General features: G+C 39.0%; 1 protein-coding gene across 1 annotated transcript in view; it reads right to left on the minus strand.

Moving 5' to 3' along the window:
* Window positions 1–12,492: 12,492 nt before the first annotated feature.
* Window positions 12,493–14,062, minus strand: part of LOC102845938 (X-linked interleukin-1 receptor accessory protein-like 2-like) — a gene marked incomplete at its 3' end in the record, with an annotated part of 94,799 nt that continues 93,229 nt past the window's right edge. The window contains exon 5 of the mRNA XM_006899252.1: window positions 12,493–12,567. Within this exon, the coding sequence (XP_006899314.1) occupies window positions 12,493–12,567 (75 nt within the window). The remainder of the gene's footprint in view (window positions 12,568–14,062) is intronic.

Consider the following 14,062-nt stretch of genomic DNA (forward strand, 5'->3'; position numbering starts at 1 on the left):
GCTAAATGCAGGAGGCTATTCCATATATCAGCAAAAATACAAGTAACAAATATACCTGAAATTTACTAATTCGATGAGGTTTGGAAAAATCATGATAAGTGGCTTTCTTACAGTCTTTTGAGAAAAATCAGTAACATATGGCCTAGGAACTGCAGTTTGCATTGATCTCCTATAGTAATCATCAATGGTCCCACACAATTTAATACTTCATTATATCTTATCCTTTACCACACAGACAGCTCCAAAATTTGTATTGTTGGCCCAAATATCTCTCTGAATGTCTGACTAATACATCCAACCACCTATTCAACATCTCCTTCTCAGTGTCTAATCAGTATCTCAAATAAAACATGGCCAAAGCAGAACCTTTTAATTCCTCATAAAAGTCTTACCTCCTGCAGTCTTCTCAATTTTAGCAAATAGTTTGCTTCCCACACTATTACTGAAATCAAAGACCAAGAACACATCCGAAGAAAATCTAGTCACTTATCTCCCAAGACATCTCTGGAATTGGTCTTTCACCCATCCCATCTCTATTACCACCATTCTAGTAATACTATATATATATAATTTTATTTGTATTATTTTAACTCCCAGACCCAGCCTACCGGCCTTCTGTGACAAAGCACATTACCTGCAGTGAGTGAGTCGGCCACATTAGGAATCTGCCTCCTCCACACCGCCCTAGAACTATTTTAACTCCCAGGTCCAGCCCACCAGCCTTCTGGGACAGTTCGTCCTAGACAGGGTGCTCCTTGGAGGCAAAGATTCTGAGGCTTCATCTGACATACTTTACAAATGTTGCAAGGAGAGGCTGGTCCTTGGAGAGGGACATTATGCTTCGAAGTTTGGAGGGACAGCACAAGAGAGGAAGACCCTCAAAGAGATAGATTGTTTCACTGACTGGGGTAATGAGGGTAGGTGTGTCAGAGACAATAGGGTTGGCACAGGATAGAACACGTTTCAGAGCTGTTGTACATAGGGTCACAAGTGACTCAGTGGCACATAACAACAACAACAATTTTATTTAAGTGTACATTTAAAAATCACACTGTATCCCCCAAAAAATCACACTAAGTTTTTATTCAATCATTTATAGACATCTTTGCTTCATAACAATAATTTTAAAAATATAGTAATACCTTCTTAACCGACCCTCCACATACACCTACGCTTTCCTCCATATAGTCTCCATGGGCAAATTAAAAGAATTTGGTTTTCATTTTTGTTTCGGAAGGGTGTGTGTGTGTACTTCTAAAAATTTAAGTCAGAAAGACTAGTATTTTCCTACTAGAAAATTAATATTTTATATGGATTATAAAAATATTTTTAAAAGTTATCCAATGCCTACCTTCTGTCTTAAGATTTTTGTCTTTTTTAATAATTTTAATGAGCATTTACAGAGATTTTGGATTTCCATTCATTCATTGCCTCAATTTCCTCCCTGTCCACCCCTCCCCACCAGCTCGCTTCCCCCTCCGAAGAGAGAAAAAAAAAAGAAAGAAAAATTCCTTCATTAGTATACAATTCCCACGTCCCTTCCTCCCACCCCCCACCCCGAGTACACTTCTCTATGCAACCTTAATTCTGGATTCCTGTGCTAACCATAATACTCAATCATGTAAGACCAAAATCTTTTAAGACACTGTGCTATCTGGCCCTTTGCTACCTTTTCCATCTCATTTCCTCCAATTCTCACACTATTTAATTGCTCCAGTCACAAGCATTATGTTTCTGCTTTATTAGCATGCAAAGATCTTTAGTATGTCATAGTGACATGCATTGTTCCTTCTGTGTGAAGCATTTTTCACCCACTCTACCAAGATGGCTTTTCAGTTTAAGCTAAATGTTATTTTTTCAAGTAGACCTTCCCCAGTGATACAATATAAAATGTCCACCTACTACTCATTTACTCTTATTTGCTCTTTTTATCACTTAATGCAATTTACAATTATACACTTATATATGTGTTTATTTATGCTCTGCCCTCTCCATCCCATTACATCCAACTTTCCGCTCATCTCTATTCACCTAGGACAATAAGTTGACAGATGTTAAAAGAATATAAAATATAGTAATTGAGGAACAAGGATAGTTAGCCACTGTATTAAATAATAAAGACATATCCACCAAACAATTCATCCAGAATGTTCTTTAGACCTTTCCTTTCATACACTGGTCAGGAAGAAAATGGGGGGGGGAGGTAAGTTCACAGACAAAAATATAAGTCTAAAGATACCAATGAATGATTTGAGGAGTAAGGGGGACTATATGATTGAAAAATAATCTACAAGGTGTTTTGTCAGAAAAAAGGAAAACATGATAAAACTACTATACAAGAATTTATAGTGAAATTATGATGCCCTGAGGAAACAATTCAGGGTATTGATCCAATAACTTCTCCCTGTTGCATGCTTGCTCTCTTGCTTTCTTTCTGTTTTGACTCGATAGTTTCTGAATATTGTTACTACTACCTTTCATATCCTTTTCTCAGAATATATATATGGAAAGAGTTTTTGGAACACTATAGGTAGGCTTTGCTGTGAGGTATTAAAAACACACAAGATATGTGAATTAGTTTATTCAACAAACACATTCCGTTATATCCAAGAGTGAATGTTCTTCCTGGCCAGTTAGAAGGGATCAAGATAATTTTCTCAGAAAGGACTCAACCTTTTATCCTGGCAGACACATTCCCATAAGGCCATCCTTTCTGTTTTTGTTGGTTATCCAGTTGTTCCTCAGAAACCCCATAACAGCAGAGTGCTGTATCACAGAGAGATTTCTTGCTATATAAACTACTCCTGGTACCAAGAAATGGACTTGCACTTATGAATTATTTTCTTATTTGACAGCCAAAGGAGGCCATTTAAATGCCTTTGTAAACCACCAGTGATGAATCATAATGACACAAGGAATTGCTGGACAGGAAAAGCCATTCTTCTAAACAGGTTTGTCCTCAGAAATCCTTTCTACCTCATCTTTGTTTCAGCAATGTTTGCTTTTGGCTCACACATCATTAAAAATGTCTTGTTGGCTAGAGAAGTCATTTATAATGACAACAATATTTGCTTTGACCGTCTTAATTGACAAATTGTTCCACATGATTGCATCTCCCTGAAAGAAATCACTCTGTCTGAAATACCTGTTTACATGCCTCTTTGATCAGTTTGTCATATCCCCTAACTTCCTGTTTTTTAAAAATTCATCCCTTATGAAGGAAATATACTGTTAACAAATGCAATCTGTCTGAGATTGTTTGTCAGACTGCCATTTTTGTTTTGAATGACTCTGAGTCACCCTTATAAGTTTTATAGTAAGAATAATAATTATGATAATGATACCACATTATATATTCAATATCATTAAGTACCTATTTCTCAGATACCACGCTGTGTTGAACATATATTTTATTCACCCTATCCAGCACCAGGATTCTCAGTTTGCATGGAGGTGAAACTGAAGTTCAGAGAGGTAAATTTATGTTCTCAAAGTCATATATTTTCAGAGTGTCAGATTCAGGATTTGAATCTTGGTTACTGCTTTAGAAGTAGGGCCTAATAAAGAAACAGACAGTTTCAAATTTTTCCAAGAGTCTTCTCTTAGAATAATTTTTACTTTGTTTTTGTCTTTTATGCTTAAACTACATATCTAGAAAAACCTACAGAGTTAGCTCAACAAAAGATATTATTCATGTACATATAAAAGTTGTTCTAGGTAAATCAGATAATAGTATTAAGGGCTATGAAGAGTTTTATAAGCATTCACTAGCGAAAAGGAAAACCCTGTAGGCAAAAATGTATCAGCAATCAGAGTTTTGCCATTAGCTGTCACTTAAAGCTGCTGCTGAATATTGAGAATACGGAGAAAAATAATGTTTCTGGATTTCACTTTCCACTTCTATAAGGTGTAGATCCTTCAAACAAGATTTTAAGAGGCTTAAGTGAGACAGCGCATGTGAAAGCACGAAGTGTAGAAATGTAAAACGTGTACTTGCAAAGAGGAGTGGAAAGGGCATGCATGAAGCAGGCAGAGAAGAAATTCATACTATGCATTTGGCTGTGTTTTGTACAAGAGTCATGAAGGCAGTTTATAGCACATTCTTTAAGAGCAAGGTTCTAGGGTAAATGTGGGTTTCAATACAAGCTCTACCACTTACTACCTGGGGATTCAAAGAGAAGTAGCTTATCCATTTTGGATCTCACTTCCCCCCCACCCCTTATAAAATAGAGAAAATTCTACCAACCTTCCAACATCGTTGTGAGTTCTGATTGATTGTAGAGTACAATGCTTGATCAAATACATGGCAGTTTTCTAAGCATCGGATCCACTCTTGTGGAATAGTTAATCATTAGTATCCCTGCCTTCCAAGCTGCTTGTTTCGATTCATATATCGTGCTCTCTCTCTCTCACACACATAGACACACACACACACAGACACAGACACACACAGACACACACATTTACATTTACACACACATTTCTATGGAGCTGGAACCAACACATAACTGACCCTCCAGTAGGTTTCTTGAGGCTGTAAATGGTATGGGAAAAGATTTTCCATCTTCTTCCAGGGGAGCAGCAGCTGGTAGATAAAAACTGCCAGAGGAACACACCCTGTGATGTGTATCTGGTTTAAACAATGACTTTCAGGTTGGAGGAGAAAAAGGTGGCTTAAACTCTCATAAATGAGCATAATGGATATAAGAATCCCTACACCTATGGGATCTCAGGAGCCTAGCCACCTAGGAGTCTTAGTATGATCCCTTCCCAAAAACTTCTTCCCTTGACCTCTAGCAGAATTATCAGCCAAGGAGTCAATGATCACCTCAGCTGTTGGAATAGAGCTAATGGAACAGAAATGGTCTTTATTGGACACGTTTGCCATATCCTGCTGCCATGTTCTCTGACCTGCTCACACCTCAGCCCTCCAACTGATCTCCTGCACAGCTGCTTGTGAAATAAGCTTGCAGGAATGAATGTTCACACAGTCCCAGATTTTGCAGAGAAACAAGAGAGTCTTTCTGCTGATGGGACAGTTAATAGTGCTCATTCATCTTCCTGTAGGTCACAGAAACATGACAAACATTTTCCTTGGACAGATATTGGCAATTTCTTTGACCCTGGCTGTCACCAGCAGGGTTAATTGATAGCCCCCAAAGCATAGTGAATGCCTTACATTAGGCTAGGGGTAGGGAGGGCAGCAAGAAAATAATGCAGAGAAGGGAAGGACAAAACAAGAGTGGTAGAAGATGAAGGGAGAAATATCTGTTTATACTGACATCCAAGGCCCTTCTTCCTATTAATTGTAAGCAGATATTTTCTCACTTCTCATCTCCCAAGGTCATAATTAGGGCTGACCTAGAGTCAATCAGAGCAAGTAGCCACCAGCAGAATATGAATTATGACACTTTGGGAAAGGCCTCCAACAAGCCCTACAAAGCTGTCAGAAGAAATTCCCAACATTAGTCATGCCTATGACTTAAAGGATTGAAATATCTGATAAATTGCAAATACATTTGCTGAGAAGGGAAACATTTTAGGTCATTATCAGTCATGGATTCTTTAGTGCATTGGGATATTAAATTAGCCCTAGCAGATAGCAAGGATCTGAGCATATGAGCTACAGGAAAAACAGAACTTCAGGGCATTAAAAAGAGGAAAAGTCTGCATTAAAACAGGAGAGAGAGAGAGAGAGAGAGAGAGAGAGAGAGAGAGAGAGGAGAGAGAGAGAACTGTTTAAAAGGTATATATGATTAGGTATTATTGTCATGACATGAGTCTAGAACGAAGGCTGCATAGTGGAGTGGTCTTGCGGGGGAGAGATTGTATAACAATGAAAGAATTTTTCATTTACTTTTTAAAGAAAAGAACGAACTGGAGGGGGGAGGTGGACAGGGAGAAAAGTGCAACAAAGAATGAATGGAAATCCAATATCTCTGTAAAGTTTCATGAAGAAGAAGAAGAAAGAAGAAAGAAGAAGAAGAAGGAGGAGGAGGAGGAGGAGGAGAAGAAGAAGAAATAATGAAACAAAAGAGGTAAAGAAGGGACAAAGAGTTAATCCAGAGAGAGGTGAGTAGAAAAGAAAGGTCAGGGCCACTCTGAGAGGGGAGGAGGAGACTCAAGAAGAAAGGCAAAGGAGCTGCTACAAGCCAGTTTGGGTCAGGAGATTTTTACACTTACAACTGTGCCAAAAACCAGTCAATTATGAAATACAAATCAAGAACTACTGATTGCTGAGGTTGCTCCTTATTAAAGCATGCAAAAGGTATGTTGTTGTTCATTGGTTTGTGCTGTCCAGTTGCCTGCAACTCATAGCGACCAGCCCTAAACCCTGCTCTACCCTGTGCCAATCTTATTGTCTCTGACACATCTACCAGCATTACCCTAGGGTCTTCCTCTCCTGTGATGTCCCTTCATCCTCCTAAGCATAATGTCTCTTTCCAAGGACTGATCCCTCCCTGCAGCATGTCCAAAATATGTCAGAAGAAGCTTCAGAATCCTTACCTCCAAGTAGCAGCCTGTTTTCACCTTCTCCAGAATGAATCTGTTTGTTCTCTTCGCAGTCCATGGTATATTCAGTACTCTTCTCCAACAGCACAGTTCAAAGGCTTCAATTCTCCTTCTATAATCCCTAGTCATTGTCCAGCTCTCTGATGCATAGTAAGTGGCCTGTATCAGGGACACCTTAATCTCTAGTGATTGGAACATGGAATATGAGAACCATGAATGTAGGAAAATTAGATATTGTTAAGGGGAAAATGGAACTCATAAATATTGGCATACTAGGTATTGGTGAGATGAGAGGGAATGGCATGGGACATTTTGAGTCAGACAATCATATGATCTACTATGCTGGAGATGAAAAGCTGAAGAAAAATGAAGTTGCTTTCTTAGTTTAAAATGTAATTTCAAGATCTGTCTTGAAATACAATATTGTGAGTAACAGGATACACATTTGCATACAAGAAAATCCAGTGAATATCACTGTCATTCAGATTTATGCACCAAAAACTAGAGCCAAAAGAGGAGGAAATAGAAGATTTCTACCAACTTTTGCAGTCAAAGATCAATTGAACATACAATCAAGATGCATTAATAATAATGGATGACTAGAATGAAAAAGTTGGAAACAGGGAAGAATAATCAGTAGTTGGAAAACATGGACGTGGTGACTGAAATGAAGTTAGAGACAGAATGATAGAATTTTGCACAATCAATGACTTATTCATTGCAAATACATTTTATAGGAGCATAAATGCAGATCAGACACATGGATTTCACCTGATGGTATGCATAAGAATCAGATTGATTACATCTGTGGAAAGGACCACTGGAGAAGCTCAATATCAGCTGTGAAAACTAGGCCAGGGGCTGATTATGGAACAGACCATCAACAATTCATATGCAAATTAAATCAAATCCACCGGAACGAAAATATGATTTTAAGTCTATCCCGCCTGAATTACAAAACCATCTTAGGAACAGGTTTGAAACCTTGAACACTAATGAGTGAAGACCAGATGAGTTGTGGGAGGATATCAAGAATATCATCCAAGAATAATGCAAAATGTCTTTACAAAGACAAAGGAAAAAGAAAATATCAAGATGGATGTCAGAAGAGACTCTAGAAATTGTACTAGAGTGCCAAGAAGTCAAAGCGAAGGGAAGAAATCAAGATATTAAGGAGCTGAACAGAAGATTTCAAAGGGCAGCACAGGAAGACAAAGTATTATAACGAAATGAGCAAAGAGCTGGAGTCAGAAAATCAGAGGGGCTGAACTCGCTTAGAATTTCTTAAGCTCAAGAAACTGAGGAACAAATCCAAGCCTTAAGTTGGAATACTTAATGATGCTATGGACAGAATATTAAATGATCCAGGGAGTATTAAAAGAAGATGGAAAGAGTATACAGAGTCACTGTACCAAAAGGAGTTGCAGAACACAGAAGAACTTCATGAAACAAAAGGTATAAGCAAAATAAATTCTGTGATAATCAATACACACATATTCAGCTTGTACTAATCTGCTCTTCAGAGAGAACAAGAAGAACAGTCAGTATATGACATGATCTTTTTTCCCTTCACAGCTTCTTTACACTGCTTTGGGGCAGCTTCTAAAAGGAGGGTACTTTTTTCTCCATGGCTCTTCATTTCTCGGTAACATGAAAACAACCTGCTTCATCACCTAAACCACTCTTTTCTGTACAGTGATCAATTATGTCCACAAATTGTACCCTTCACTCTCTGCTTGGATCGACCAACCTATTGGATGGTATGATTAAGAATGACTTCTCAGTGCTGTTCTCAGTTTGTCTATTAACGGCTTTCTAGCTAATGTTAGATGGATCTTGGCTGAAAGCAGGGAGTACCAGAAGAATGTCTATCTGTGCTTCATTGATTATGCAAAGGCGTTTGACTGTGTGTACCATAACAAATTGTGGCTGACTCTGAGAAGAAAGGGAATCCCAGAACACTTGATCATGCTAATGCGAAACTTATACTTGAACCAAGAAGCAGTCATCAGATCAGGCAAGGAAACACTGCATGGTTCAAAATTGGGAAGGGCGTATGCCAGGGATGTGTCCTGTCTCCATAACTTTTCAACCTGTATGCAGGACAGATAATCCGGGAGGCTGGGCTCTATGAGGAGAAATGCAGCATCAGGAAATGTGCAAGATCTATCAACAATCTGTGTTATGCAGATGACACAACCCTGCTTGCGGAAACGGAGGAGGACATGAAGCACTTGCTGCTGAGGGTCAGGGACTGCAGTCTTCAATATGGATTGAGGCTCAATGTCAAGAAGACAAAGATTCTCACCACTGGACCAACTGGCAGCATCAGGATGGATGGTGAAGAGATTGAGATTGTTCACAGCTTTAGTTTGCTTGGTTCCACAATCAACACTCTTGGCACCAGCATCCAGGAAGTTAAAAGATGTATTGCGACGGGAAAGTCTGATGTTAGGGACCTCTCTAAAGCACTGAAGGGTGACTGTGTGTCTCTGGAGACTAAGGTGCGTCCGGTACAGGCCATGGTCTTTGTAAGCACTTGTTATGCGTCAGAGAGCTGGATAATGACCAGGGAGGATAGAAGAATTGATGCTTTTGAGCTTTGGTGTTGGTGAAGAGTGCTGAGGGTACCATGGACTACTAAGAAAACAAACAGATTAATCCTGGAGAGGGTTAAACCGGGCTGCTCCTTGGAGGCAAGGATTCTGACATACTTTGTAAGGAGGGACCGGTCCTTGGAGAAGGACATCATGCTGGGGAGGGTGGAGGGCAGGCACAGGAGGGGGAGGCTCTTTGGGAGGTGGACTGAGGCAATCGGGATGAATGTGTCAGAGACAATGAAATTGGCACAGGACAGAGCAGAGTTTAGAGTTGTTGTACATAGGGTCGCTATGAGTCGCAAGTGACTCGATGGCACATAACAACAACAAAAACAGGTGGTTCTCTCCCCACCACAAATACCTGCATTGTCTGCTGGTGTCTGAGCCAGACATAGTCAGCGGTCTGTTTAAAAAGCCAACTAAATTAAACCCTTTGTAGGAAACATTACAAACAGGCAGCCCCCTAACCAAACACTTCCTACAAATATGCTTGATTTTGTTTACATTCAAAATCAACTCACTGTCACCGAGTCAGTTCCAACTTATACCTGACTTTCGAGTAGGTTTCTGAGATTTTAAATCACATGATAAATTGTTCATTCTTCTCACTCAAGATCACTGGTAAATTTAAACCTCCAAAGATATGTGACCTTCAGGTTAGCAGCACAACTTGCTACAGACTACATCACTTCTAAGTCAGAAATTTCCAAATAAAAATTTTAACGTCAAATATCTCTTTAAAAATTAGATGATCTTGTTATATTGGACCCTGACCTTATGGCTGGCATTGCTTTCCAATCTGTACTTGCTTTTTATCTCTCATATCCAGTCTACCTGCCACACATGCCTATATTTGAGCACTGCTTAGGTGGTTATCCCTTCGCTGACTCAGATTCAGCCATCAAGAATGAAGAACTTCCAGTTTGGAATCACTAGAGCTATTTGGAAGCAGGAGTGGCATCCACTTCCTTAACAACATGCCTCCAGAAACTATGAACTTTGATAAATGTCAGTAGTTGTAGAGAGGTTTCAGGCATTTTGTTCATAGGGTCGCTATGAATCATACTCAACTTGAAGGTAATCAACAAAAACAACAAGAGCTATTTATATTTAAGGACAAAAGAAGAGAGTGGCAAACTAACATTTTAAGTAACAAATTATGTAAAAATTCATTGAGCTACAAAGTTGAACTCTTCCTCCTTCGTCTTGTCTGTTATTGTTGATGATGATTGCCTTCGAGTCAAGCACGACTCATAGCAACCCTATGAACAAAAGACCTGAAACCCCTCTACAAATATCAACATTTATAAAAGTTCACAGTGTTTCCAGAGGCATTCTATTTAAGAAATAGATGCCACTCCTGCTTCCAATCTCCTTGTCTAGTAACCAGAATTAAATGACTCAGGACAGAGTATCCATGTGACCGGACAGCTCTCATTAGACTATGAGCAATAATATGGCAATTACAGCCCTAGCCATAACATTCAACAGCTGTCACTCCACAGCAACTGACTTAAATCCTCTAAACCATAGCTTTAAAACATAGCAAAGGATAACAGCCAAACAACTAACAAACTAAACAAGCCAAAGTACAAATAACTTTTGATTATCTAGTATAAGATCAGGGTGTTCTGATTGCATAGACCATAGGCTGTTGTTGCACTTCCAACTCAAAAGCCATGCCTATCTGGCAAATCGAATCCACCAGTGGCACTTCAGAAGAAAAACAAGCAATCTCCTCCTAGGAATTTATAACTGTATAAATCCAATCAAGTGTCAGCCATTATTCACTTCTGACTCAATAGCAATGAGTTAGGGAGTGAGTGAGTGAGTATATGCTCAGCATTTGGGGATATAGAAAAGAGAGAGTCAACAAATCCTGCTCTTAAGTAATCAAGAACACAAATAATAGAATGGACAAATAATAGAAACCAATAGATATTTTAATCATCAAAATATTTTGTTGTGTTTGGTATATAGTAAATCACTTCATATTCTTAAAGGTTTCTGGGGTGTGTGTTTTTTTTTTTATTTCCCTCTGCATCCTCTATTGCCTGAAAAACTCAAGTTCAAAAATTAAGATACACAGTAGAATATTATGAGCACTGAGTGCCCTGAAAAATATAGGTGTTGACAATTCTTTCTCAATTAAGCCCAAATTATTTAACTAGACTGCTATCCTGTGCTGCACTTCCATTAACTTGAAATTATTGTCATTGCTGCAATGAGCCTCATAGAGATCTATTTGTCTCAATATAGACTGCCATATTAGTAGAACCAGATGGCACTAAAACATGAAATTTGGCAAATCCTATCTTTCACGCATTTTCATTTTTACAGTGCATGTTCCTTGTTTCTCTACTAGCACCATTCCAAACAAGGCCTGACTCAATTACATGCCCCATTCTGACAGCTCTCAGAGGAAAGGACCAGACTGCAAAATGTCAAATTTATCCATTTAGTTCCAATGGGGAAGATCAAAAGGTAAATGAATGTCCCAAAAAGGTGTGGGGAGCTAGACAGTGACTAGAGAATTGTTGCCTTTGATCTGTGGTGCTGGACAAGAGTGTTGAATACACCATGGACTGCTGGGATAACAAACAGGTTTGACCTGGAGAGGATGAAACTGGGCTGCTCCTTGGATTCTGAAGGTTCGTCTGACATACTTTGGGCATGTTGCAAGGAGGGACCAGTCCTTGGAGAGGGACATTATGTTTGGGAAAGTGGAGGGACAGCACAGGAGAGGAAGACCCTCAATGAGATGGGTTGATTCAGTGATTGGAGTAATGGGAGTAGGTAAGTCAGAGACAGGGAGGTTGGCACAGGACAGAGCAGGGTTTAGGTCTCTTGTACATAGGAGTGACTTGACGGCACATAGCAACAATAGCAACAGTGAAAAAATTTACATTGTGATTGATAATTTGGCATTTGTTTTCAAATTATAAGAGGTATATTCTGGGTAATGATTTTTTAAAAATCTGAAAATTAGAAAATCAGGAAGATAGATTCCTATAATTATTCTGCCAATCAGTAGATTACTGAGTAAATGAAACAAATCACTTCTCTTAAGTTTTCATTTCTATCTCTAAAATAATAGAACTTATAATAATATCCAATTATAGAGGTTGTTGTGAGGATTAAATGAGGAAATTAATAAAGAAAACCCACAACAATCCACAAACACATAAGCACAATGTCTGCCACACATTAAGCTCTCATTAGATACTAGCTCTTGGGGCTTATATTATTCAATAGTTTTATGGCTATTTGCTTAGAGATTGCATCTCTTGTGTTATCATTGTTGTTGTTATGTGCTGTCAAGTTGACTGTGGCTCATACCGACCCTTTGTACAACAGCTCTGAACCTTGCCCTATCCTGAGCCAGTCTCACTGTCTCTGATACGTGTCCATCCATCTCATCCTGGAACTTCCTTTTATGTGCTGTCTCTCCACCCTTCCAAGCATAAAGTCCTTATCCAGGGACTGATCCCTCCTGGAAACATGCCTGAAGTATGTGAGGCAAAGTTTCAAAATTCTTGCCTCCAAGGAGAAACTTGGCTTCACCCTCTCCAAGAAGGACCTGTTTGTTCTCTTGGTAGTCCGTGGTATTTCAAGACTCTTCTCCAGTACCACAACTCAAAGGTATCAATTCTTCTGTCATTCTTATTCATTATTCAGCTTCCTAATGTGTATCATTGGAAGCAGGAGCGGCATCCACTTACGTAAACAGCCTGCCTCTGGAAACTCTATAAACCTGGAAAAAGGATGAAAGTCACCTAAGTATTGAGGACTTTCATTCATAGGTTTGCTATGAGTTGTCTATGACTGTACAGCATTTAACAACAACAACAACAACATATTTGCAAAGACGATGGCCTGGATCTGGTACAATTTAGTCTCTAGACTGACATAGGTGCTTTTCAGTACTCTGGAGCGGTCCCTGACAGCAGATTTTCCCAATGCAATTAATCTTTTGATTTCCTGACTGAGGGTGTCAAGGGTGTTGATTGTGGAATCCAGTAAACTGAAATTCTTAATAATCTCAATCCTTTTTCTATTATGGCACTAACAATTGGCTCAGTGGTGAGAATATTTGTTTTATTGATGTTGAGCTTCAGTCCAAGATATTATCACTATGCAGTAGAAATCTCCACTCCTTTTTATTCCCTGCAAACTTCCCAGCACATCACTGTTTTCCAGTTTCCCCCCCCACCTTACCTTGATGTTTCAATATTAAAAGTTGAGGCATAACAGAACAAAGAGTCAGAGCCACCCAAAATCTACTTTCCAAACTGAATGCTAAATTGCATTCTCTGTGTAAACATTTTACCATTTTTCACACCAGTGGAAGGTAATTCCAGCAAGATTTGCCATCTAATGACACGGGCAGCAAAGGACCACAGTTTATTTTATATTTGCAAAGTGAAATTAAAAGCATTTACTGAAGCCACCTATTTGGACATCTTACCAATGACTGATTCCAATTCAAGCTCTGCATTTATGTCAAGCTTTTAACTTCCAGACTGCTTTGCTACTATGTTCATTAGAAACTCATTAGCAAATCTTTGAAACATATCCATAGAATAAACCCTTTATTCTAACCACAGTATTTTAAACTGTCATTGCCATCAAGTCAGAATTGACTCACAGTTGACCCTCTAGCTGGTTTATGGTGGTTATAAATAGCACAGGAGGAGATTGTCCATTTTTCTCCTGCAGAGGTTCTTGGAACCTCTGGTGAGTCTCCACTAGCAAGGCAGTGCAACTCTCTATGTACTATGCCACTATATCTCCATAATGATAGCATTTAGACATAAATAAAAACTTAAATTCACTGCTATCAAATCAGAATCAACTCATAGCTGACTCTCCACTGGGTTTCAAAGGCAAGAAATTGCACTGGAGGAAACTACTTAACTTTCTTCAGCAGAGAAGCTGGTGGATTCAAA

The sequence above is a fragment of the Elephantulus edwardii genome, unplaced genomic scaffold, assembly GCF_000299155.1.
Source record: "Elephantulus edwardii isolate Elephantulus edwardi_28Jun2011 unplaced genomic scaffold, EleEdw1.0 scaffold00249, whole genome shotgun sequence".
NCBI lineage: Eukaryota > Metazoa > Chordata > Mammalia > Macroscelidea > Macroscelididae > Elephantulus > Elephantulus edwardii.